The sequence below is a fragment of the Pungitius pungitius genome, chromosome 17 (genome assembly GCF_949316345.1).
Source record: "Pungitius pungitius chromosome 17, fPunPun2.1, whole genome shotgun sequence".
In the NCBI taxonomy this organism is placed as follows: domain Eukaryota; kingdom Metazoa; phylum Chordata; class Actinopteri; order Perciformes; family Gasterosteidae; genus Pungitius; species Pungitius pungitius.
Window position 1 is genome coordinate 3881618 of NC_084916.1, and position 27287 is coordinate 3908904.

The following is a 27287-nucleotide window of genomic DNA, read 5'->3' on the forward strand; positions in this document are numbered from 1 at the left end:
ATAGGATTTACCACTTAGTGGAGTTTTATTTCACAAATATTACAAATATTCTTTCCTACTTTTTGTTCATGGTAGTTAAATATGTGTAAGTACCTTTGTGCAGAATTATGTGCATGTAAAGTGCTAAATAAATAAAGCTAATTAACTCAACAGAGGACAAAGTGAAAGCACAATATATTAAGTTGGGGTTTAGCAGAGTTTGCAGGTTTTATTCAGGCCCAACTGACTCGGCATGAGTCCCACTGAGTCACACCGTGCAAAGAAGAGCAGGAAAATGCGTAATACAGGACAATTATTAGGTGGTGATTGTGAATTTGTTCTACTGGTTAGTAGTTTGAGGCCTTTGAGCTTTTGTAACCAGATATTAGTGTTTGTGTGGTCTCTATGGAAGTAAATCTGTGCCATCGGGGGTTGAAATAAAAAGTTGATTGAATTTCTAGCACTGAATATTTATGCATTGAAATTATGTACCTGAATGTTTTTCAACATTAAAACACCGCAAAAAAATTCAACCTAAAAAAAAAAAATGTTGAAATATTCGAAATGGAGGCTACAATATTCAACCGCAAAAAATTCAACCTTGGCACACCAATATGCGGAGGCTACAATATTCAACCCAAATAAATTCAACCTTGGCACACCAACATCCGGGACACTAAGGAAGAGCAATCGATTCTAGATTCAAGATCAGTAGCGTGCGTCAAGCTAAAGGAGCGAGCACCCAAAACACCTTCGGCTTTGGATTGTAAACATGTCCAATAATAACGGGGCTTTAACTCTTCTTCATGTCATCAGTGTGGTTTGTGTCTGTAAGATTCCGTAATAGACAGCTGACATTTGTACATTAACAGACTGTGTTGGACATGAACTAAGCGGAAGTTAAACGAGAGCGTACAGCCGCTCACAATACGCCTCTTCTTCTAGTTTTGAATTCATTTAATAATGCTGAGATCCTTGGACAAGCTGTTAGGAGTGATTGGCGGAGTTTTGAAAACCAGGAACGCGCTTGAAGAGGCAGATGAGCCGCTGTATCGTAGTGGGGGGGGCAGCGGCAGCGGCTTTAACGGAGCGCGCAGACGCATAAACCCGACAGGACATGCAGGAATAACCGCAGTAGCGTCGGTGGAAGGATCCTTTTTCTGAGCGGCACAAGCCGATCTCAGTTGGGTATTAAGCGACATTCAAAGTCCACGTAACGTTAAATGAGTCTTCATGACCATGGGTAAACTTTATTGAGGATCTGGCACAACACAGCGACCTGCAAGTAGCGCAGAGTCTTACATAAAGGGATGTACGTCTTAATGCGAGGCTTTAGAATTTATCTCAAAGGGATCCTGTATTTGCTCGTAAAGTCTGAAACGAGAACCCATTTTTCAGTGACGGTGTTACGTGCCTACTGGTTTTTGAACTACTGGTTTGGCTACGGGTGCGTGTTTGTGTTTGTTTTCCCCCGGTGTTACGTGCCTACTGGTTTTTGAACCTACTGGTTTGGCTACGGGTGCGTGTTTGTTTCCCCCCGGCAGGCAGGTGTTGTCTGCCTCCGTCACTTGAGTCGTCACACATTTGCAAACATATTGTTCTGAAAATGTTCAAAAATGCATCCCATATCCATTGCAGCGATTACGATTGTATAAGTGAGCACTACGTCACTGCCACGTATGAAGAAATACATAAAAGAACATTTATTAAAAGTCCGCCACAACCGGGATTCGAACCGTGTCGCGCAAAATAACGTAGTGCCTCTGAGCGGCTGTGCTACCCACTCGGCCAACCGAGATTAAGGGATTTCAGTTGATTTGTATATTTTAATAGAGTTGTATATCGTCAGTGGCAAGCAAACGTTTTGGTTTAGGGTGAACATTATATGTTCTTTTATGTATTTCTTCATACGTTGCCACACTGATGGCATGAAGAAGAGTTAAAGTCCCGTTATTATTGGACATGGATACAATCCGAAGCCGAAGGTGTTTTGGGTGCTCGCTCCTTTAGCTTGATCTTGAATCTAGAATCGATTGCTCTTCCTTAGTGTCCCGGATGTTGGTGTGCCAAGGTTGAATTTATTTGGGTTGAATATTGTAGCCTCCATTTCAAATATTTCAACATTTTTTTTTTTTAGGTTGAATTTTTTTGCGGTGTTTTAATGTTGAAAAACATTCAGGTACATAATTTCAATGCATAAATCTTCAGTGCTAGAAATTCAATCAACTTTTTATTTCAACCCCCGATGGCACAGATTTACTTCCATAGGTCTCTTGTATTTCTGGTTTGAATGCAGGTGTGTTTTTGGAAAGTTGCCTGATGACATTTCATAGAAACCAACAAACACGGAAGTGACATCAGGCTTTGTGCCATAACACCAACCCCTCTATTGACAAAGATCAGGCTCAGCATCGGCAACGTTAACCGCCATCTTGTTACGATGTCTCCACAAAATGGGGACTGAAGACACGTGTCCACACACGTGCTGCTGTTGCTTCTCCTGGACGTCACCATCCTGAGTGTGAGGGATTCCTGAATGAACAATGACATGTACACCCAGAACACAGTTTACTCATTTACATTTAAAACATTTATGTGTACTTTGATCATCACAAGAATCTTGTTCTGCTGTAAATGTAAGATATGGACAAATTCATATTCTTATTCTTATAAAGGCGACGTTTTGGCTCACAGACTCGTAAACATCTACAACCCTGAGTGCTGCCTGCAGGTTCCAATAACAGGAGGCAAAAGGGCAAAAGGCTCGACATCTTAGTGAGATTTTCAGATGAATGTGAATATAAAATCTAGAAATCTAGAAAAGATGATTGTGCATCCTGAAACCTTTTGTGCACCTACATAGTGTGTAAATGTGTATCTTTGGATGTGCGTATGCGCTCAGCAGCTTTTGTTGTGCACCACTGAGTGCTGAGCTCTTGTTACTTTCACTTTCTGTGCTTGTTGTGCATTCATTGAGCACCCGATTCATCCAAGACACAACCGAGCCAAGCTCTGGTGACTGAGTCACTGGATAGATTGGCTTCACTGTCACATGATGCCGGCTTCTCTTCTCCTTTAGGAGCCAAAAAGAAAGAGAGCAACTGATGCAGCATGAAGCACAACAGAAAGTGATGCAGCTTCTTTTCCACACTCGTCTCATTCAGTGTGACAGAAGCATCTCAATAGAAAAAGGTCAAACATGATCAACTATTGATCCTTAATATGAAAATGAGTCCTTTTGATAAGTCGTGATACTGTTGATACCCCCCCCCCCCCTGTCTTTCTTTATCAACCCACTAACTTCCCCAATGAGGATTGTAACATTAATGCAGCACAGTGTTACTACGCTGCTGTGTGGTTTCCTCAGTTGATGATAAGGGGAAAGCATTCAAAAAAACACACCTTTTAAGGACATTTCCACTTCATAAAGGAAGGTGTGATGCCAAAAAACTGATCTTGTTTTATGTGTTTGACAGAAACTGATCCCCTGTCAGTTTAGCAAAGAGACACCAGTCCTGACCTGTGCTGAGTCCTTTGAGATAGTGTAACAGCGCCTCGGTTTGGTTGCATTTGCCATTTACATGTAATCAGAAGTCACGTGATTTCCTTCAAACTGCCTTTGGCCCAATGAGGGGATTCTCTGAAGGCTCCAAAGGGCTGAATCATTGCTTATGAGCGCCATCTAGTGGACGCATGAAAACAGTGCTGCAAACGTAATCAGTAACACCCTGAACCAGGAACCACCTCAGGTTGGCAAGTGGTTACCTTACAGCAGCTGTGTTATGTGGTATTCTCACAACTCTGAGCACAGCAGGCCTTGTGTTGTGTGCAGAGAAGATCCACAGGAAGCCACAAGTTTGTAAGTGCAGCAAGTTGAAGAGAAACATCTGAAGCCACAGAACGACATGGACGCCCACAAAGAGAAACATTCCTCAGTAATTTGGTAGCCAGAAATGACTTACACATGTAAGGTTTGGTCTACCACCCCCCCGCACTTTAAAAAAAAGTAGTTGATATTATGTTGAACAAAAAAACTTTATTAGCATATATTAACATTTGAATAACTTGGAACTGATTTAAACATAACAGTGATAAAACCAAAAAACAGTATTGTGCACCAAATAAATAATAATAATGACTAATATAATGAATTGATAAATGCTGAAACGCTCTATGTTCTGTTTTCAAAATATAAAAAAAACATTTTCCAGTTGTGCAGACTGGGAAACTTGCAGCACTTAACAGAATATAAATAGAGTGCTTTCCTCCTTTATGCGTAGCTACTTTTCTATTGATGTCTTATTTAAATGCACCAAAAAGACTCCTCTGTCCATCATTCACAGAGATGAACTGCTTACATCTTTAAGCTCAATCTTGATGCACATGGCGTACAGAGATATTGTTCAGATGCTGATGGGACATGGTGGACCTCAACCTTTTTAACCCTAATTAACACTGAATACTGGTTTCACAACAGAACATTTAATGTTTGCAGATAGAGACAGAGTCGACACACATACAAGTCATGCACCAAGCCGACTCAAAGGTTTTCATCTCTGGAGCAGGAATATGTGGTTTGAAGATAAACATAATATAACAGAGGGGGGGGGGGGGGCTCTGTACAAAACCCAGGGGCTGGTAATGACATCGACGCACAAACATGTTGATTATCAGAGGACCCAGAATGTGCCTCAATGTGGAAGAGCTCTGACTTCCTGGCGTACGGTGGTAGAACATTATTCCAGTTTTTCCAACACACTTGTTGAGTATTAAATATAATCATGCATGCTCACGCTAGACTGTAATTACACTTGAAAAATAATGGAATAATAACAGTGCACACACTCTCAGGGTCACATGTAGAAAAAACAGGAAACTCCAACATGTCCATATATGGAGCTGCAGCCTAGCTCTCACACGTAAACACATGCATCGCAAAACATGCAGATATGCAGTGAACTTGTGAACAACGGGAGGCCTGATGATTGAGAGCTTGAAGGGATGGACGTCCCTGTGCTCCAATGGGACTCTCTGAGGGTCCTAAACAAGGAGCCGCCTCCATCATAGTAAACCAATCCAAAATGCTCTTAAAGACTAAATTATGCGAGCGCACTCTGTGTTAAGGGCCCTTTCTCTGCTGTTGCTAAATGGCTGTAAACAGGTCCGTGCACGTATGACTGCAGGACAGAATACTCCTGTCACAAATAAACATTGTCATATTGCTTTGATTAAAGTCTCCAGTCTGTTTTTTTAATGCATGAAACATAATGTTACTTAGCCAGTGGTTTAAAGCCTAGTTTATGCTTCTGTTTTTTATCTTAACTTATCTGTGCTCACGTTGATTACATTTGATACAACAGTTTTGGACTGTTGCTTGAACACATTTTGCAAAACTTAACTCATTGTCCCAAAACTCACACACAAGTAAACATGACACAACACTGGGAAATATACCATTCACATCTGTGTCAAATTGAAACTACTATAAAAAACCCAACTCTACTATCCAAACCTAACATTCCTTTGTCAAAATGTAACTCTGATGACAAAATGACACATACACTTTCAGATCAGGGGGAACACACTAGTGTACTAGTGTTTTTTCTGAATACTTAAGCGCTAATCGTGATTCTTGTAGCACAATTTCTAAAACTATTAATATGTTTAGCAAAACCACTCATTGAGTTTGCAAAACTAAAAGCACAAACACTGCTTTGCACTCAGTTTGCAATTTTGTAACACACACTTTGCAAAACTGTAGGCACAATTCACTCTTTTTGCAGAACTTTAAACACAACTGACTGCTTACACTCAATTACCAAATTTCCAACACACTCCTAGCAAAATTAGACACATGTATGGCTATCATTAACACTATTTTGCCAACTGTCTGGTTTTAGATAATTAGTTCACTTTGCAATCAGCCTAAGCACTATAAATAAGCCACAGGTGAGCTGTCTGTGTGGAGTACAATGGAAGGAGCAGTAAGAGTGAGAAGAGTGAGATCAGAGGAGGCCGAGGAGGTGAAGAAGTTGGAGGAAGAGGACGTGGAGTTGAAGAAGTGAGAAGGTTAGAGGAAGTTAAAGGAAGAGACAAGGAGGAGCAAAAAGAGGTCAAGGAGGGGAAAGGAAGGGTAAGACGAGTAAGAAATAGAATAACTGATGACATCAGAGCTACAATAGTGGACCATGTCATCAACCATGGGATGACCCTGAATCGGTAAGTACTTTGTAGCACTGCCATACTCTAATGAGAACCACAACAGTACCAAACATGGAAAAATACTGAAAATGTTACTTTACAGAATTGCTAGATGTCCAGATGTTGGGGGCAGAGGAAGAATGTTCACTCCAGAGCAAGAGACCCACATAGTGAACATGGTGATTGCCAATAATGCAATAAGACTGAGCAAAATACAGCAGCGCATACTTGATAATGACACCATCTTTCAAAATATACACAGTGTAAGCATTTCTGCACTAAATCATGTTCTTGTGCCACAGATTAAGAATGAAGCAAATTTACAGAGTTCCTTTCGAGAGAAACACAGAACGTGTAAAGCACCTGCGATATGACTGTGTGCAGGTATGCTATAGGGTCATATGTTCTGAGTTTGGAAGTGCATACTGTAGTGCTGTGCATGGGCCTGATGTGTTGCACTTGTTTTGTCTTGTCCAGAGAGGCATGGAACTAGAAGCAGAGGACATGGGACATGAGCTACTTTTTGTAGATGAGGCCGGTTTTAACCTCGGTAAAACCAGGAGACGTGGCAGGAACATTATTGGACCCCGTGCCATCATCAATGTCCCAGGACAACGTGGTGGTAACACAACCATGTGTGCAGCTATAAGCCAAAATGGTGTTGTTCACCATCATGCAACCATAGGCCCGTACAACACTGCACACATTATAGCATTCCTGGACACCTTACATGACATGCTCACTGTTCAGAGACCAGAGCAGACCCGATATGTCATCATATGGGACAATGTTAGTTTCCAAAGGGCTGCTTTGGTCCGCAACTGGTTTACAGACCACACATTCTTCATGGCACTCAACCTCCCTCCATACTTTCCATTCTTAAATCCCATGGAGGAGTTTGTCTCTGCCTGGCGATGGAAGGTGTACGACAGTCATCCTTATCAACAGGTAGTCCTTTTACAGGCAATGGAGGAGGCATGTGGAGATATTGACCAGGAATCATGTCAGGCCTGGATGTTCTGACTTTGTCTTGGTTTTGATGAGTGTGAATAAACACCAATACTTGAAGTTTGGATCCTTGTATGTTTACATGACACTATGACAAAAGTCTGACCTCAAATTGACGTCTGTACACAGAGAAAGCAAAATGAATACAAATGAATTCTCCCAACGTTGACAAATTTGTATTATTTAAATGTATATAGGTTATAATGATCGATAATAACAAACCATAAATGTATAGTGATTCTATAACTCATACAGTTCTTTTGAATGTATTACTTCATTGATTCGTTGTATGTCTCAATTTATTCATTTTAAGATGCTAATGTATTTTTAACTCAATCGTTACTCAAAAAAAGTTCCCTGTCCATTTTATTCTGAAAAAGACAATGGATGTCGAACCCTTTTCATAAATAACGTTTCCCTCTTTTGGAGGTCGGTCAAACTACACAGACCTTCATCACAAAGGATTTTATTAATAAATATGTCTCATCCCTGCAGACCTAAACGTTAAAAAACAAAAACATCAAAACCATTAAAGTCTTTTAAAATATGTATATGGACAGATTTTCCAATTATACTATTTTAAATCCACTGATAATCATTTAAAGTTTATTTTCCAACATTATATCACACCAGCAGGCTTGATGATCATTTTAAACAGGAAACTACCAGCAAAAGGTTGAGAAAAATATTTAGAAATATTTCATTTCAGATGCAGACTAATTAGAATCTGAATTTAAACACTTATTTAGAATTTCTAAATTTCTGTGTGGTAGAAATATGTTTCCTCAAAACTGTATAAATTAGATGTATTGCAATACTCCAGGCTGTTGAAGCATTCCTACATACACATAATGATATCAATACACAAACAACAAACAAAAATATCACAATATACATACATTTCTTTTTCAATATTTACAAAAAGAGGATTTTGTGGGTCTTATATTTATTTATCTGTCCTGTACTCTTTACAAAAGATGCCATTTTAGTTTTATTTCTTAAATATAAAGAAGATTCATAATGAAGCATCTTCCACAAAAATACTTCAAAACTCCTCTAAGTTTCTGGCACCTTTCAAGGGTGACAAGATGCACTATATATATATATATATATATATATATATATATATATATATATATATATATATATACTATAAAACATAGGCCCTTCCTCAATGATGCCTTAGAACCAAAAACAGGCGGCTCGGTTGGTTCTGTTGGACACTTCCCAGCAGTGGACTTCAGTCTTCTTCACTTGTCCTTCTGTAAGTGGAAGGAGTAGAAGTCATTATTGATTGAGACGTGCAAAACAAGCAGGAGCCTCTTCAGGGTTATAATAACGTATGAGTGGACCAGCGGTCTGGGTGAAAGCATCCAGAACCATACATTTGGGATTAGTTAATAGTTTAAAGAGGATCATCACCTTTTCTTGTTGACCAGCCTCATCTGAGCCTGTGCAGTGAAAAGATGAAGAGTCACACAAATGGATTTAAAATATCTTATTAATCATCTTATTAAATGGAAAATGGTGAGACAGTATCAATCCGGTTTGTAGTTTCAAATCAATCAATCAATTCTTAGTTTGTACACATGGCTTTGTGTCTGGGTTCTTTGTTACCTGAGCTGGTGACGGTCCAAGAGACAAACTTGATGAGACCGTAGAGCACCAGCGCCACACCCACCATCGCCATGGAGTCCTCGATGGAGGGGGAGCTGAACCCTGACAGGACAAGAGAGGAGTTCAAGCCTTAAATACTTCCTACACGTGGACGTCCATCTTAGTGGACCAGCTGGATTCAAGTCTTTTATTTAAAGACTTCCATATTCCACAGAGGCCATCACATATATAGTAGATGTGGAGGATGTCATTACTGGGCAAACAGCAGTCATAAGCTGTATACGCCAGCATTGTGAGCTCCTCACTCTGTTGATAATACGAGCTCCTTTTATTCCACGTTTTATACTAAGAAGGTCAGATGTTATCAGCACTGTTTAACAAAAGATGACATCACCTAACTGGAATGCTTCCTTTACAACCAGGAAAAAACTTAAAAATAATAAAAATCTCATAATAAACAACCTTCACAACAACGTGTGGACAGTTTAACGTCAATCCTTTTCTCGTTCCACAAACATGTGCAGAAAAATCCCCACTGGGCCTCTTTCATTAGACAAAGTCCACCAAACGAGCTTCATAAAGGACTCGGCACATTCTCCAGCATTACCAATGCGGTTGAGGGCCACGCTGGCCCGTCGGGGGCCCCCGAGATGGACAGCCACACAGGTGAGTTCCCCTCCTGGGCCCAGGTCCAGCTGGGTGGAGTCGAGCTCCAGCCGGGTGCTCTGGCTGTAGGTTCCGTCTCAGGCCTCCCGGTGGCCCGTCAAGCTGCCCGACCCCAGAGGCCTGGACCTCCCATCGGAGCCTTTGAACTCCCAGCTCAGCTCCAGGCCGAGGGGGGCGAAGCCAGACGCCTCACACTGGACCGCCAAAGACTGGCCGGGGACTGCGAGGGGCAGAGGGGACGGGTGGATGGAGAGGGATGGAGGTTCTGGGAACAAGAGGGAGAAGAGAGGAGCAAAGACAAAGAGAGACAGTAAGAGAAAGTTAATAACAATGTGGTGCGATGGATTCTCGGTTCTTCTGGAGCTTATGAACTCTTCATTTCAGCCTCGTATGACAGCAGGTACTAAACAACAACAGCGTCCCTTTTCCCTCACCTACAACCTGGAGCTCCATGGTCACCTGAGCCACGAGGTGGGGCAGATACACCGTACAAATATACAAGCCCGAGTGACGCACTTCAGCCTCCCGCAGGATCAGGGACGCATTCCCTCTCTGGTGCAAGCCCTCGTAGTCCAGCGTGGCCCCCTCCTCCTGGACGTCAGCGAGGCGGTCCGTTTTGCCGTCGTAGGCCAGAACCAAGCGCCCCTCCCCTCTGAACTGGTAGCGCCACTCTACGGCAAAACCCGACCCGGAGAGAGGCGACGAGGGGTCGGCCCAGAGGCCGCAATCCAGCAGCACCGGCCCCCCAAGTCTGGACTGCACGGAGACGGTTGTAGTGGTCACACTGAGGATCACTGAGGAGACGGACAAAGAGTCGTGTTCATCTCAGCCGGGTTGTGCGCGGCCCTCGTGACAGAAGTCGTCTTTCGGACCGGTCTCCTGGGTCGTGAATCCTTACCTTTGTGCTCGTGGTTGCCGTGGCAGCACGAGTGATGGTGGAAACGGCCAGCTGTCCGTTGAGGCCCTGAATGGCAGTGGAGAACCAATGGGCCTGCAGGTAGATGGGGCTGGAGGCGGAGTCTGTGAGTGGAGATGCCCATTTGAGGGTGGAGGGCTGCGGCAGGAAGGGGTTGATCTCACACTGAGGCTTCTCCACTGAGCCTCTGGGAGGATTGAGAGAGCGGTGGCAGAGAGTGCCGGCTGGGTCTGAGGAGGCACGAGTCATACGAAGTTACATCTTTATTCTGTTATGGTCAACTGCAGGTTTACAGATGCTCAAACTATTTCTACATCAAATAAATCACAACATCTCAAGAGGGAGATGAATACTACGCCTGCTTAAAAAACGTGACAAATGTACTAAATACCTTTTGCTTTCCTGATCCCTTCCTAATAATTCAACATTTAACAGATACTTGGCTGAGAAAGGAATGGTGTAATTAAGCAACACTGAACTCATATATCCATATAATGATGGGATATCAAACAAGAAAGGTAAGATATTTGATCCATAAGTGCACATGATCGGTACATTTGTGGAGCATAGGTATTAAACGCTCTCTGATTGACTTTAAAGGTAAACAGAAAACTACACACAGACACACCCACTCTCTCTCTCCCACATCTACACACATGCTGCTCTGTGCGTCACCCGGACTGACCGGTGATGAGGAAGACTCTGTCGGGGTGGATGTCGGATGGAGCCTGCTGGCTCTCTGCAGGGTGGGGGTCGGTTTGGATGTGCAGAAGGGATTTCTCCAGGGTTGTAGCTGCAGTGAGACCTCCTCCTCGACCCGTCTTCTCCTGCACAAACCAGCACTCCAACACAGGACAGGACACATTCACAAGAAAGGAACGACATCAGGAACAGCAAGATCATCACATTACACTACAGTCTGATATTATAGTCCACAGTATTTGATTATCATTATTATCACGGATTATTCAGTGGCAACTTCAACAATCCCCTAATATTCATCCATACAGCACAAGCACTGGGTCTTAGCATCTGGCCATAACCTTTAATTGAATGTATTTACTATATTTTTTACATGTAAAAAAATGCTATGTAGCAGTTGTTAATATTATAGGAATACAAAATACAGAGACAAAGCATGGCAGGAATCAAAACCAAAAAGAAAAGAAAAACTTAACACATACACATGTGGTTGACTAAAGTGATTCTCCTTTCCTTTTTCATGTCAATGTTTGGACTTTAAAGACAATCTTTTCTCCAGTATAGAATCTGTAGCTGTGGACTCTTTAAAGTGATCTCGGAGTATTGATTATCTCTCTCCCCTCTCGATGCTGCGCGGTAACATGTTCAGCCACGAGGGGGCGCTGATGCCCTGAACGCGTCACATCAGATTCTCTTGTTTGTACCATTATTTAACATCATCTATGTTAAAGTTAACAATATGCAATGAGCAGGAAATGGCTTAACTCATTATATTATGTGAATGTATGTCGTGCTTAGTTCGGCATATGAAGAATCCGATGGATAATGACATATAACCATCTTTCAATAGCAGTCACACTTGTAAATGACGGTGTTTGCAGTGAGGACAGCAGCAGAGACACATTTGAATAAAAGACTCCAGAGAGCCTGTTAACGTGAACTCACCTTCACCGCAGCACATCGCTGCTACCAGGCACAGCGCGTACATTGGAGACATGTTGCTCATGGTTGGTCTGACGATGCTGCTACACTCCAACCAAGTGGTACATTTTAGTTTTACTTTCACCTACAAGCTAGAAACACATAGTATGTATTTCCGGGTTAGGGTAACCCTGATTTCAAAATAAAAAAAACACATTCAACGCCTAGCGATAACAAAGGTAAAGTTCGGACTAAAAATTAAATCAACTAAACTCAGCGATAGAACAACAATCAGCAGTTTTTTATTATATATATATATATATAATAATTTGAAATGGACAAAAATATTATATTCAGCTCTGCAACTAGATGGCGCCCTTCACCACAAAATAACGAATCATGGCCTTATGTGACCTTACTGGTTCTGAAAACATTTCATTTATGGAAATAATATCACCTGATTATTATTATTATTATCGGAAAGTTATAACCAATTAGTGTATTGTGTACAAATAAGCTTTAGAGGCGAGGTAGAGATGTAAGTTGTGGTTGCCATAATATGCACATCGTGGCAGAACTAAGCGTCACACACTAGAAACCAAAACCAAACCCAACGGCCTCATCAGGTGATTTCCCACAAACGGCACAGAGGGAAGAGCTGTTCGCTGTGGGACTGGTCCAGACTCCTGAAAGAGATGCAGCCATAAAGGCCTCATGAACTCTGACCTACAGACAGTGTGAGAATGAATCAGGTTGCATTCTGGGATGATTTGGTGTGATTCCCGACTTCTGCCTGTTCCAGAGAATACGCCTGTGTGTGTGTTTTACAGCGAGACAGGTTTGTGTGTCTGACACGTCCAAACAAAGGAGCAAACAAGATGGCAGCATGCAGGTGTCCTCAGAGGGAGGGCGAGGCTCAGTGGCAACTCAAACAAGTACGTGATACATTTTATTTCATGTGTATCTTCGTCTAAGAGCTTTTAACACTAAAGTGTTGTGTCTTTGCTACATTTGATCTCTTTGTAACAGGAACGATCTCCTATTGAATAAAGACTCTGAAGACAAAGCAGTCAGGCTTCTGCTCGGTGAGATTTTTAGGTTTAGTTTAGGTTCCTCATTCTGCTGTTGGTAACTTTTAATTTGCACACAAAGCAGAGAAACACAAGTAATTCAAACAGTAAAACAGTAAAACCATTAGACAGTTTTTCACTACACATAAGAGAAAATGACATAATTCAGACATGAGAAACCTCACTGAGAAATGCACAGATTAGATTAGCAGATTACAGCAAGGATCATCTCTGTGCTCCCTTTAATGGGGTTGAATCACTTCTCTTTGCTGTATTTGAGAACCATGAAACACAGCAAGTACGACTGATTTCAGCAGCTTGTAGGGTGACTGTTATGTGGAATGATGGAGAACCAGGAGCGAGATGCAGTAGAGAGTCTTTTAATGATCAACAACAGAAAACAGTCCTCAATAACGAACAAACTCAAAGTCCTCTGGCGTTAGCCAGAAACATAACAAAGGCAGACTGGAGAAACCTGGATTATAGGGACATGGGGATTCCTCCCGTGAGGACAGTGTTCGGGGGCCCCGGGATGCTCTTTACTAGCCGGGTCCAGCGGAGAGGTGGAAGCAGATGAGCTGCCGGGAAGCGCGCCGGTTGGGTACTCTGTGGAAAGGCACAGTCACTAACACGCGGACAGTGGCGGTGCAGGACAAGACGAGAGAAGACGAGAGTGCTGACGCGTTAGTCTACGTTCATGGAATAATCCGACAACAAGACGAGACTAGAGGGAGGGAATAAGAAGCAGGCAAAATCAGGTGGAAGAGGTTTCAGGTGAGACAATGATGAGGACAAGAGGGGAATCAGCTGTGAGGGATAATGAGGGGAGAGAGAGGGCAAGGGCAGGGGGTGTTTGCCTGAGAGTACCACAAGAGGGAGACAGGGGACGAGGAGGGAAGAGGAAGCCAGGGGCATGACAGACTGGGTTTGACTTTCAGTCAGAAGCTAAGAACTGATAACGTTCTCAGTCAAAGATCATTCATTGTGTATCATTGGGATGTTTTACTGTACTCTCACTCTGAGTCTGATGGAAATAACAGCAGCTTTAGTCTCACATTTGGATGATGGTGATACACTTTTCACAAGTGTAGAGTTGTATTTTATTATTTTATTTTATAGTTGTGAACTAAGAGCTGGGATATCCCAGGTGGACTACACAGTGTTTCAGGAGCTCTACAAAGTATCTCTGAATATTTAGAACGTACTTGTGTGAGGAGCAGAGCTGAGTTTGTGGCTTCCAACCAGAAGGATTTCACAAATCTTTGGTTCTGCCATCGACAGTTTGGTGTTAATAAATTAAATCATGAACAGGAGGAAGCTGAAAGACGTCAAGAGAACACACTGAGACCCATTTGTGTCATAATCATGTAAAATCTATAGAAAACACACAATTGTTAGAAGTCATATGACTGCATCTATATATATATAAAGAATATGTAAATAAGCCTTGTGAGGCGCATGTCTCTTGTCCTCTGTTCAGTCTAAATGAAGTGTCCCCTTCTACAACAATGTCTCTTCTTTGATTCCACCTAGTTACTGATGACATTAAACAAATGCTGGCTTGTGATTGGTCAGAATCGAGGCTTAGCAGGACATTGAAGTCAGCGGTCCACCTCCTCCTCCCTCAGTTGGGGACTGATCCCGGAACAGAACGGACGGTGAAACCTTTTCTCCTTCCCGGTAAAACAAGCGGAACTTAAAATGCGAGGTCTCGGTGCGCAGAGCTCGGTTCTGGCTCTCCTGATGATAAGCCTTCACGCCGCTGCACCACGTGAGTTAACGCTTTGTTTAATTGTAGAAGAAGAGACGCTTCGTGTCCTCATAGGCTGCAGTCATCAGGTGAAGTGTCTCTGATGTTTCTTGATGACGTCAGAGAAAGTTGTAAAAAGTAACAAATGTTGTCAAAGTGCGCGCGTGTTTCCTCTCGTGAGTTTGTGTGAAGGACAGAAGTGTGTTTGTCTCACTCTGCTGTCTCTGTCTTCGGGACATTAAACGGAGGGACCGCTCTTTTAGCAGACATGACGCGGTACGTCACAGATGACGTCACACTGACGCTGTTTGGTCAATCTGGACCGATGAATCAGTCAATATTCCTTTTAGATATCAGCTTGTTGTCTCATGAGTGCGAAGAAAGAAGTGAAGAAATGTCAAACTCAGTCTGAGCTCAAAGTTGATTTTAAACTCTTAGTTTGTGTCTCAGTCACAAAAATCCAGTGAGTTTAGCTCATGTGTTTATATTAAAAAATGCTATCAGCTAAAATATTTGATATTTAGACTTTATTGATGTCAGAATGACTCTCAAATGTCCAGCATCTCTCTGCAGTATTTGATGCATTATCAGGAAATAGATTTATTCTCTGACAGATTTTTTTTTTTTTTTTTTTTTTTACCTTTATTTTACCAGGTAAAAGTCCCATTGAGATTGAGATCTCATTTTCAAGGGCGACCGGGCCAAGAAGGCAGCAGCACACGTCGTTAAAAAACAGCCATAAAATACATATACATGACATGACTAAAACCACAATACAAATTAAGTTAAAAACTAAAATACAAAGAAAAAATGGTCAAAAGCAGAGGCACCGTTGATTAGATTTTTGTTGTCTGTCCATTTGGAGACGTCGGAAAACATTAAAAGACACAAGTTGAGAGAATTTCAGGTCAGCCTGGAGATTGTTCCATGTTGATGGGGCGGAAAAACTGAATGCTTTTATCCCCAATTCAGTCCGCACTCGTGGAATGTACAAGCAGTAAATGTCGCTGGACCTTAAAGCGTACCGGTTCTCTGCTCCACGGAGGAGTGAACATAGATAAGACGGGACCATACCGAGGAGAGCCTTGTAGATCAAGGACAACCAGTGAGTTTACTGTGCTGAGACTTTAGAATAATATTCTAATCTTCTTAGATTCTTTTCATCCAGCTGATAGAAAGTCAAATAAATCCGTAACATTTAGACATGCAAGGAATTTGACATGGTGTTTGGTGCATGACATTGGACAGTAAGACAATGAGACAATGGACAACAAGACAAATAACATGCAAGAGAAATGGAATGTTTAAATTACAATTTAACTCGGCAGTATAAAATCAAAGGCTGAAGGATAAGGGGATGTAGAATAAAAAAGAAAAGCTGAAATGAAAGTAAAACATCAAGTGCACCAGTGAACAGATCACCAACTGTGTTGTATGTGAAAGTGAAGGCAGCGACCAGTGAAAAAAAGGGATGTCAGTCAGTCACAAATCACTGAGGAGACGTTTCTTACATTTAAATCTGTGTCCTTGTGTTTATACTTTAGTTTTTTATAAAGATATTCTAAAGTTAAGCTTAAATATAGAAATACACAAGAAGCTGGTCAGATTTGTTTGTTGTTTCTTGACAGTTGAATCCAAAAAAGAACAGAATGAATAAATATTTTAATCATATAGAATATAAACAGAAATAAATGACCTTTGAACTTGTTTGTGCTGCTACTTCACTTCAAGAAACTCAGAGTTCAAAGTTAATGTTTAAAACCTCACAAGAAGAAATGTCTGAGGTCACAATTTATGACATAAAATAGTTTGATGTAAACGATCAAATTAAATGTAAATATAAGGAACATTATACAATAACAATTAATGTGGTTTTACAAACCAGAATTGTCAGAAATGATGATCTCAATAAGCAATTTATTTAATATTTCATTTCAGAATATAATGTTTTTAAAAGCTGAATCATCATAAATATCAAAGTAAACATTTATTTGTGTATTTATTGAGTTGTTAAACACAGCAGATGTTATCAGGGTGTCTTGGATGTTCTGTGTTTTTTTTATTTCTGTGTGCAGGAAAACAACATCATTATTGATTTATTAAAGTGTGACATCAGAAGTGAAAATGATTCCTTTTTGGTTCCAGGGATTCACTCTCTGAAGTTTCTCTTCACTGCGACCTCTGGAGTCCCAAACTTCCCAGAGTTTGTGTCTGTTGGGCTGGTGGATGAAGTAGAGATTTATCACTATGACAGTAACACCAGGAGAGCAGAATTCAGACAGAACTGGATGAGCAGAGTCACAGAGGAGGATCCTCAGTACTGGGAGAGGGGGACTAAGATCCTTATGGGCCACCAGCAGGTCTTCAAAGCCAACATTGAAACAGTAAAACAACGCTTCAACCAAACTGGAGGTTTGTTTATGTTTCACGCTTCATGTTTATATTTGTGTCCTTTATGTTAGTACATAAACACACACACACACACATTAAACAGTTTGAGGTCTTTTCTTGACTGAAACAAGTTTTTTATAAAGTATATAAACATAATGAATACTTTTCCCATTAGATGAGCTTTACTTGATCTCAGGGAGTCGATGCTGCAGTTTTTCATTCCAGGTTTTTATCAGATGACGTCCAACATTTTCTAGTTGAGGTTTCTCACTGAGACGACTTGTTCCTCTTTGTCTGTTTGAAATGGTGATGAATGAAATACTGCTCAGTGTTGTTCCCACTAAAGAAGCACTTCCAAGGTTTCATCAGCCTCTCTGACATTTTACAGTGTGAACAATTCATGGATTCATTCAAAATAGTAATGACATCATCTGCAAAGACTAGAATTATTAGTGTGAGCCCGAAATCTGGAGTATGATACAGATGAGAGTTCATGAACTAAAGTGGACTGCAGTGTTTATAAGAAACATTCAGTGATTTTAGTGTTGAAACATCAATCAATTAGATGATGAATTATTTATATGAATCAACATGAATGTTTATAATCAGAGGATGACTAAAGTCTTTTATCAAGCAAATAGCTTAACATGTTCTCTCTCTCTCTCTCTCTCTCTCTCTCTCTCTCTCTCTCTCTCTCTCTCTCTCTCTCTCTCTCTCTCTCTCTCTCTCTCTCTCTCTCTCTCTCTCTCTCTCTCTCTCTCTCTCTCTCTCTCTCTCTCTCTCTCTCTCTCTCTCTCTCTCTCTCTCTCTCTCTCTCTCTCTCTCTCTCTCTCTCTCTCTCTCTCTCTCTCTCTCTCTCTCTGTGCATGCTGGGAGTGAGTGTGTGTGAGCGTGTGTGGGCGAGTGGCGAATTGAGCGATTTTCTTACATTGTTTTTCTTCCTAGTTATATATATTTAATTTAATGTGGTTAATGGCTTGTTTTTCACCTTAGTTGAGGGTTTAGTCTTTGGGTTCTTTATTTGGTGGTTTCTTTTTCTCCTGCTGGTGTCTCGCCGGTCGGCGTCTCTAGACGCCATGGTAAATGGAGACACGTTGTCCAAGCTCACGAGGAAGCACGGCATCAAGATCGCCGCTGACTTCACGTGTAGCGTAGAGGACATCGGGTTGGCTGTGGGGGAGAAGGTCGGGCACGGCAGCGTTAAATCGGCCTCCCGCATGAACGGCGCCGTGGTCATCTTCCTGGACCAGGTGGAGAAGGTGAACCGCGTCGTCGAGACAGGCCTCACGGTGAATGATTTGTTTGTGCAGGTGTTGCCGCTAACGCAACCGGCAACAAGAATTGTTTTGTCCAATGTCCCTCCATTTATTACCGACGAGTTCCTCAGCAGAGAGCTCTCTAGACACGGAAAGTTGGTTTCACCGATCAAAAAGATCTTGTCTGGATGTAAGTCTCCGTTGCTGAAGCACGTAGTGTCTCACCGCAGACACCTGTATATGATCCTTAACAACCGGAATGTAGAGCTCAACCTCCGCTTCCATGTTAAGGTAGATGATTATGAATACGTGATTTTTGCAACATCCTCGTTGATGAAATGCTTCGGTTGCGGTGAGGAGGGGCACTCCGTGAGAGCCTGTCCGAGGCGGGGGGTCCCTGCTCCACCTGGCCCGGGTGCGGCCGCGGGGGCTGCGGCGGACGCGTCTCCGGCGGGGGGCGCGGCGGGCGCGTCTCCGGCGGCGGACGCGTCTCCGGTCGGGGGCGCGGCGGACGCCGCTCCGGTCCGGCCCCCGGCTGTCGCGTCTCCGGCGGGGGGCGCGACGGACGCCGCTCCGGTCGGACCCCCGGCGGACGCAACCCAGTCTCCAAAAAAAGCGTGAAAAAGCTACGTTGGTCCACCGTGATAAACGTAGTCATGTTACGTTTTCCCTCAAAATAACGTTACTATGTTACGTTTCTTTTGGCCCATTCATTTACATTGCTTTGCAAATAGGTCACGTGACTATCAAGTTTCCCGTTAGTGAAAAGAAAAACATGGGGCCCCCGGACCGTACACTGCTGGGCATTTACACACTAAAACTGTCATATTTATGAAAGCAAAAGGTATATCTTGAAATTTCTTGTTGTCATGATAAAAGGGAACATAAGTGAGTGTGTTTGGATGTCAAAATCAGTATATATATTTTGATATTTGTATGGGACACACAAAAAAAGAAGAAACTCAGATTTGCTTGGGAAAAAACTACTTACAGGGGCTTTATCCCCATAAAACATAAAGGACGAAGCCTGGAAGTCTCCGTTATGTTAGCCTAGTGTGTGGACAGTATATCTGTAAAGGTTTTACTTTTATTGAGTAAAGCAGAACAAATAGAGAGAGACTTTAGTGGAGGCCTCACGGCCACTTCACGCACAGGGCAAGCAATGCAGCTCAAATCTCTCCGTTTGCCGGGCAAATTATAAGTCCCGCCTCTCTATGGATTCGTCAGAGCCAATGGAATGGAGCCAGACCCACGTGGGATGGATCGCCCGTTTTCCTGGCCAGTAAAAAGAGGAGACGTGTGGAGCGAGAAATGACGCTCCGCTCTGAGGGCGAAGCCCCGCCCCCCTTTCCCATGTAAACAAGACGTAATGTTCGGGGGGGGGAAGTTGCACTCACACAACAACCGAGAGTTTTAGGCGGAATAACGGAATTTATGTTTAAAAAGTCATAATGTGATTCGAGTGCTTTGAGTTTGTTTTGTTTGGCGATTAGTGGCTTTAAGGCTGAACGCTTCTTTACGGTAACGCCCCCACTGGAAGTGTTTTTTTAATAATGCGCCGTTAAAGGCGTTGCGTAGCCACGCTTTCCCAAAGGGACACTCAAATCTTCGCAGAAACGAATAAACGGAAGGTCTTCTACAGTCTCTGATAGAAGATTATGAAAGAATAACGCATACTTCTCGCTAGAAATGCCATCGAAATGCATACAAATGCTGATGCTTTCTTAAAATATTGTGTTTTTCACAGAGATTATGCTGACCGTCCGCCATGTTTTTCTTTTCACTAACGGGAAACTTGATAGTCACGTGACCTATTTGCAAAGCAATGTAAATGAATGGGCCAAAAGAAACGTAACATAGTAACGTTATTTTGAGGGAAAACGTAACATGACTACGTTTATCACGGTGGACCAACGTAGCTATTTCACGCTTTTTTTGGAGACTGGGTTGGCGGACGCCGCTCCAGTCGGGCCCCCGGCGGTCGCGTCTCCGGCGGGGGAAGGGCGATTGCGGCGCCCGTTTCTGTGCCAAGGCGGCGTAGTGGTAGCGCTGCTGTGCCTGACCTGCACGGGGTGAGTATGAGTAGGAGTGTGAATGGTGATGGTGTCCAGGGAAGTGGGGGGAAGGCTTTGGGTGTGGTGGAAAATGGAGAGGATGGAGGGGAAAGGAAAGGAATGGGTGAAAAGAATGGGGAGCCTGCAGAGGAAACAGAGCAGGGTGGCGGAGGAGTTGGGGAAGGTACAAGTGGGCGCGGGTGGGCAGAACAGGTAGAGGAAGCTGAAATGGAGGAGGAGGAGGCAGGGGAGCAAACAACTGCCCCCGAAAGGAAAAAAAAGCCCAGAATACAGGCAGCGAAGCCAAGGCCAGCAAGGGCGGGGAAGATCCACAGACGGGTCGGGGACAAAGGCAGTCAGAGGACAGCGAGAGTGAAGGGGAGCTCTCAGACTGCAGTGAGGCGCCGACGTTTTTTTTTAGCAACAGCCAGCAGCAGAAGATGTACACCGCTGAAAGAATAGGAACATTCTTGAAAAAAACAAAAGGCAAAAAGGGAATAAAAGTGATAGATTATTTTCCAGACCTAAACTTGTTTTACACCTCTGCTAGACACCACATGAGTCGGAGGGAGGAGGCTGGCCTCACTGAGCAGGAGGGTTTTAGATTAAAAAAACTTATCAAAAGTACGCAGAGCATTGAAGAAGGGTAATGTTGAAATCTCCAATGTGTGTTTTAATTAATTTATTGATTTTTATTAATTTATTTACTTTTTTCTGCATACCTACCCACAATGAATACTTTTAAAGTTGGGAGTTTAAATGTGAATGGAGCCAGAGATGAAAAGAGAGCATCTATTTATGAATTTAAAAAAATTAAGTGTATTGATGTTCTCTTCTTACAAGAAACCCATATCGACAGCACCAACGAGGCCGACTGGATGAAGGAGTGGGAAGGGAAAGTCCTCCTAAGCCACAACACCAACCTCAGTGGAGGAGTAGGCTTCCTCTTCTCCAGGTCTTTTAATCTTTTGTCACTGGAGGTCAAACACATCATCGAGGGGAGGTTGTTTTTAGTCAAGGCGCGGTTCGACCTTTTTACTGTTGTTTTTATCAATGTGTATGCCCCAACAATCGGTGCAGAAAGGAAGCTGTTTTTACAAAGAATTGATGATGTTTTAAATAGCTGTGCCTCAGAGGATTTTTTATTCTTGGGGGGGGATTTTAACTGCACAGAAAATGATTTAAAAGACCGTAATCACGCAGAGCCACATCCAGCTTCACAGCACGCTCTGAGGCAGCTGGTCCACTCTCACGGCCTGGTGGATGTGTGGAGAAGGATGCACACAGACTGTCGGCAGTACACGTGGTCCCATTTTAGAGAAGGTAGAATCTCCTTAGCCAGATTAGATCGTTTTTACGTTTTTAAGCAGCATTTTAATATTTTTAAGATGTGCAATATTGTCCCTGCTGGTTTTACCGATCATTCGTTGCTTCTATGTAATGTTTTTATTGGAAACTGTTCACCTAAAAGTGCATATTGGCATTTTAACTCAGTTTTAACTTTAAGAATTTTAGAGAGGTCCTTTTATATTTCTGGGGTGTTTTTAGGCTGAGGAAGAGCGATTTTAGCAGTCTTAGGCAATGGTGGGATCATGGTAAGATTGAGATTAGGCTCCTCTGTCAACAGCACACCTTCAACGTTACCAGAGACATCACCAGATCTATGAAGGACCTGGAAACTGATATAGTGGAACTAGAGCGTTTAAGCGAGTCCACAGAAGATCGAGGACATATTGAAGTCCTCAAAGGGAAAAAAATGGCTCTGGCCGACCTGTTTGATGTTAAAGTCCAGGGTGCACTGGTCAGGTCCCGATTCCAGAACATCACAGAGATGGACACTCCCTCTGGCTACTTCTTCGGCCTGGAGAAGAAGAGTGGGCAGGGGAGGGTGATCCACTCACTGCTAGGTGACGCAGGGCAACCAGTTGTGGAACCATGCCAGATTCGAAGGCAAGCTGTGGGGTTTTTCTCCTCCCTGTATGCCAGTGAGTACAGGGGGGAGGAACCACTGACAGAGGAGTTCGGGGACGAACTACCTCAAGTCTCTGATGAGACCAACGTGTGGCTAGACAAGCCCATAACCGTAGAGGAGCTGAGGACCGCCTTGATGGGAATGTACGGACGACGTGCACCAGGCATTGACGGCCTCACAGCTGAATTTTATAAAACTTTCTGGGACATCCTTGCAGGGGACCTACTAGATGTGTTCAATGAGAGTCTGGCCTCTGGTTCCATGCCGATGTCCTGCCGCAGAGCCATAATAACACTGCTGCCAAAAAAGGGAAACCTGCAGGACATCGGCAATTGGCGCCCTGTGTCCCTGCTGTGTGTGGATTACAAGCTTCTGTCCAAAGTCTTTGCCTCCAGGCTGAGGGAAGCTATGGAGCAGGTCATCCATCGGGACCAGACCTACTGTGTGCCCGGCAGGTCCATGGTAGATAATGTCTACCTCATTCGAGATGTTTTGGAGGTCTCCAGCTCATTGGGCATTAATACTGGCCTGATTTCTCTAGACCAGGAAAAGGCTTTTGACCGCGTTGAGCACAACTTCCTCTGGAAAGTCATGGGGAAGTATGGGTTCAGCGCTGGTTTTATAGCTAAGATCAAAGTGTTGTACAAGGACGTTGAGAGTGTGCTGAAGATAAACGGAAGTCTGTGTGCACCTTTTAGAGTGTATAGAGGGGTCCGGCAGGGTTGTGCTCTGTCCGGGATGCTCTATGCACTCTCCCTGGAACCCCTCCTTGAAAAAATACGCTCTAGCCTGGAAGGCCTGGTTTTGCCTGGTTTTAGAGGAAGAATGATTTTATCGGCGTATGCCGACGATGTTGTTGTTTTTATTAAAAACCAGAGGGATGCAGACCTTTTAACCGACATTGTAAAGAAGTTTAGCAAAACATCGACAGCGAGGGTGAACTGGAAGAAAAGTGAAGCCCTCGCTGTCGGTGAATGGCGTGGCGGCCTCCCAGTTCTTCCCCAGAACATAGTGTGGAAGAAGGACGGTTTTAAATATCTGGGAATATACCTCGGACAAGAGAGCATGGTCCAGAAGAATTGGGAGGGCGTCACAGAAAGAATTGAAGGGAAACTTTCTAAGTGGAAGTGGCTGCTCCCTCAAATGTCTTTTAAAGGTAGAATTCTGGTTTTAAACAACTTGATTGCATCTCAGTTGTGGCACCGACTCACTTGTTTAGACCCTCCCTCGGGCTTCCTGGCCCACATACAAAAAAAAATGGTAGACTTTTTTTGGGGGGGTCTACACTGGGTGCCACAAGGGGTGCTGTTTTTAGCCAGGGAGGAGGGGGGACAGAGCCTCGTCCACCTGGCCAGCCGGACGGCCACTTTTAGACTCCAGTTTATACAGAAATACCTCACAGGTCCAGATGGTTTAGTGTGGAGAGACGTGGCAAGCTGCATTTTCAGGCGTGCAAACAACATGGGGCTGGATACTGCTCTGTTTTTAATTGATTCTAATGTTTTAAAGCTAAATGGGCTACCTCTGTTTTATCAGGGTGTTTTTAAGTCTTGGGCCCTTTTTAAGCGTAAAAGGTGCCCACAGTCTTCCTCTCTGTACTGGTTGTTGAGAGAACCTTCATTCATGCAGCGAAGCTAGACATCTGCAGCAGTGGTACCCCTGGCCTGATGGGGGCGCTGCTGAGAGCACGAGTCCTGTGCCTGCAGCAGCTGGTGGACGCAGTGGGGCCGACGCTGAACGACGCCCCGGCCCTGGGCTCTCTACTGGGACTGCATTCCGTCCGAGTGGCAAGGATGGTCCTTGAGCTGTGGAACCAGAGGCTGACGGGAGAGGAAAGGACCCTCCTCAAAAACTACAGCCAGAGCCTATTGGAGCCGGACCCTGCAGACCCTTTCCCCGAGATTTATTTGAGCCCGGGGCTGGGGGACCTCACCGGCCCCCTGCTCGCTACAACACGCCCGGAGGCACTAACACTACATGAGGCAGACAAGAAGACTCTGTATTTTAACTGTGTGAAGGGCATAAACCGGGCTGGACTATGCAACAGACTACCCACTGTGTGGTCAAACAGACTGGGACAAAATGGACCTGGCCCACAGTGGAGGATTTTATACAAACCTCCCCTAAAAAAACGGACTGCCGACCTCCAGTGGAGAATTTTACATGGTGCTGTCGCCTCCAACGCTTTTATTTCTGCCATCAACCCCACTGTCCTGAGCAAGTGCCCCTTCTGTGACCTCCAAGAGACTATTTATCATGTTTTTACTGAGTGCAAGAGACTTGCGAGTTTCTTCTCTCTTTTAACATTGGTTTTTAATCTTTTTAATGTGGTTTTTACAGAGAAAATTTTTATCATGGGAGCTGCCTACAAAAAAGCAGAAAAAGAAAAGTGGCAGCTCCTTAACTATCTCTCGGGGGAAGCAAAAATGGCCATCTACCTGAGCCGGAAAGCCAAAGTAAAGAACGGAGAGGGGCAGGAAGCCAGGGCAGTGTGGCTGGTGAACATCAGGGCCAGGCTCGGCCTCGAGTTTTGTTTTTATAAGCACATTGGAGACGTAGACGCTTTTAAACAACGCTGGTGTACGCTCTGTACACATGACATCCATTGCAGTCTGTCCATCCCGGGAGAGGGATCCCTCCTCTGACGTTCTCCCTAAGGTTTCTTCCCTTTTTTCCCCATTGAAGGGTTTTTTCATATTTTGGGGAGTTTTTCCTGTGCCGATGTGAGGGTTTCGGGACAGAGGATGTTGCATGTGTACAGACTGTAAAGCCCTCTGAGGCAAATTTGCGATTTTGGGCTATACAAAATAAAATGAATTGAATTGAATTGGTGTTTTAATAATGTTGTTTGTTCTGTGATCAAAAATGAGTTGGTGTTTGCACCAGTTTTTAAAAAATGAAGGGTGTATATTTTTAAAGAAAAACAAAACAACGTGAACTTTTAACATGTCTGAATTTGAAAAGACTATAAAGATGTAAATAAAGCGTTTGTTTAAAAAATCAAAAAAAAAATCAAATCTCTCTCTCTCTCTCTCTCTCTCTCTCTCTCTCTCTCAGGTGTCCACATTTACCAGAGGATGTACAGCTGTGAATGGGATGATGAGACCAACAAGGTTAAGGGTTATGATCAGCATGGTTATGATGGAGAAGACTTCATATCATTTGACCTGCAGACAGAGCAGTGGATTGCTCCTAAACCGCAGGCTGTCATCACCAAACACAAGTGGGATAATGACAGAGCTCTGATAGCACATAAGAAGAACCACCTGACTCATTTGTGTCCCGAGTGGCTGAAGAAGTACGGGAGGAGCTCTCTGACGAGAACCGGTAGGATCACATGACCTGATGTCCTTCCATGGACACGATGCTCATAAATCTTCTGTTGTTGCCATAGCAACGTGTCAGCAACACACAGAGACCCACTGTGTCTCCCACATGTCTCCCCCCCTCAACTCCTTCTCTCCTTCACTGCATTCCCTCCCTCACTTCCCCCCTCACACCTGTCCCCACTCTGTCCCTCCATTCTGTCTTTGTCTCTGCTGTGTTTCTGTCCGTCTCGCTGTCTCTTTACTCTCTCACACTGTCCTCCTCCCTTTCTAATCCGTCTCACCCCTCATCTGTTTTTCTCCCTTCTTTAATCAATGAAACTTTAGAGACATTTCATTCTTTTAGTAAACTTAAATACAATTTAAATACACTACATCAAAGATGAGTGATATTAATACACATTAAATATTAATAAAGGACCTCTTACCGGTCCCTCTGTTGTGTCTCCAGAGCGTCCCTCAGTGTCTCTCCTCCAGAAGACTCCCTCCTCTCCAGTCAGCTGCCACGCTACAGGTTTCTACCCCGACAGCGCCACCCTCTTCTGGAGGAAAGATGGAGAGGAGCTCCATGAGGACGTGGACCTCGGAGAGGTCCTCCCCAACCACGACGGCACCTTCCAGATGAGGGTTGACCTGAAACTGTCCTCCGTCCCTGCTGAAGACTGGAGGAGGTACGAGTGTGTGTTCCAGCTGTCTGGTGTGGACGAGGACATGGTCACCAAACTGGACAAGACCAGGACCAACACGGGTAGGTCTGAGACCCGGAGCGGTGAAGGAGGGACGCACACCTTCACTTTGTTCACTTTGTGTTTTTTGGATTTGGAAAGTTGTGTTTTCTTACATTTGTTTCATGTCGTTTTTATTTGTAGTCATTTTAAGAATCAAACCACAGCAAGAGTTCTGAACTCTGTTTACTAGTCGACATTAATACACAAATGTGTCAATATTTGACTTTGTCAATAAGTTTCTTTTTCACCATCCTTTTGTAAAGTCATTCCAGGTAAGAGCTTCATTTGAGTCCATGGTGAACTATTGTAATGTGGAACATTGTAGAATCTGCATTCACACAACTACTGGTCCCTTAAAGATGAGTAAATCCTGGGATTAATCCATGTATCCATCAGTGAATCAGACAGAGTCAAGTTTATCCAATATGTGTCTCAGTCATCATGAAGACATGACGTCACATGGTGTGTGTTCAGTGGATCTTCTTTTGTGACCTGCTTCATCTGTTCATCTTGAGACTCTTTGGTTGTTTTGTGCTCCACAGAGAAACCTGCTGGCTTCACCTTCATCATCATCATCGCTGCTGTGGCTGTTCTTGGCCTCATCGCTGCTGTGGTTGGATTCTTGGTGTATAAGAGTGTGGTGGCGGGCGTGGTTTCAGCTCGGCTGCAGGTGGGAGAGAGGGGGAGCGGCTCGGGGAACAGTGCCAGGTGAAAGCAATAATCAGCTGTT

The 27287-nt window shown here is 43.6% G+C and overlaps 3 protein-coding genes across 3 annotated transcripts in view; 2 read left to right on the plus strand and 1 right to left on the minus strand.

The window, feature by feature from the left end:
* The window catches only part of LOC134107051 (H-2 class I histocompatibility antigen, Q9 alpha chain-like), a 66954-nt gene that overhangs the window by 38497 nt on the left and 1170 nt on the right, over positions 1 to 27287 (plus strand). The gene's annotated exons all lie outside the window — the stretch shown is intronic.
* LOC134107096 (tapasin-like) lies at positions 8329 to 12095 on the minus strand. Its single transcript, XM_062558431.1, is given in 9 exon segments — positions 8329 to 8450; positions 8611 to 8639; positions 8806 to 8907; positions 9413 to 9736; positions 9906 to 10265; positions 10370 to 10381; positions 10384 to 10617; positions 11073 to 11249; positions 12035 to 12095. Coding segments are annotated over 9 exon segments (1311 nt in total). The 3' UTR covers positions 8329 to 8438.
* On the plus strand, positions 14714 to 27284 carry LOC134107054 (H-2 class I histocompatibility antigen, K-K alpha chain-like). The gene is made up of 5 exons (XM_062558332.1): positions 14714 to 14851; positions 16976 to 17242; positions 25561 to 25830; positions 26281 to 26577; positions 27100 to 27284. The coding sequence occupies exons 1-5, from the start codon at positions 14782 to 14784 to the stop codon at positions 27267 to 27269; spliced, it is 1074 nt and encodes a 357-aa protein (XP_062414316.1). The 5' UTR covers positions 14714 to 14781; the 3' UTR covers positions 27270 to 27284.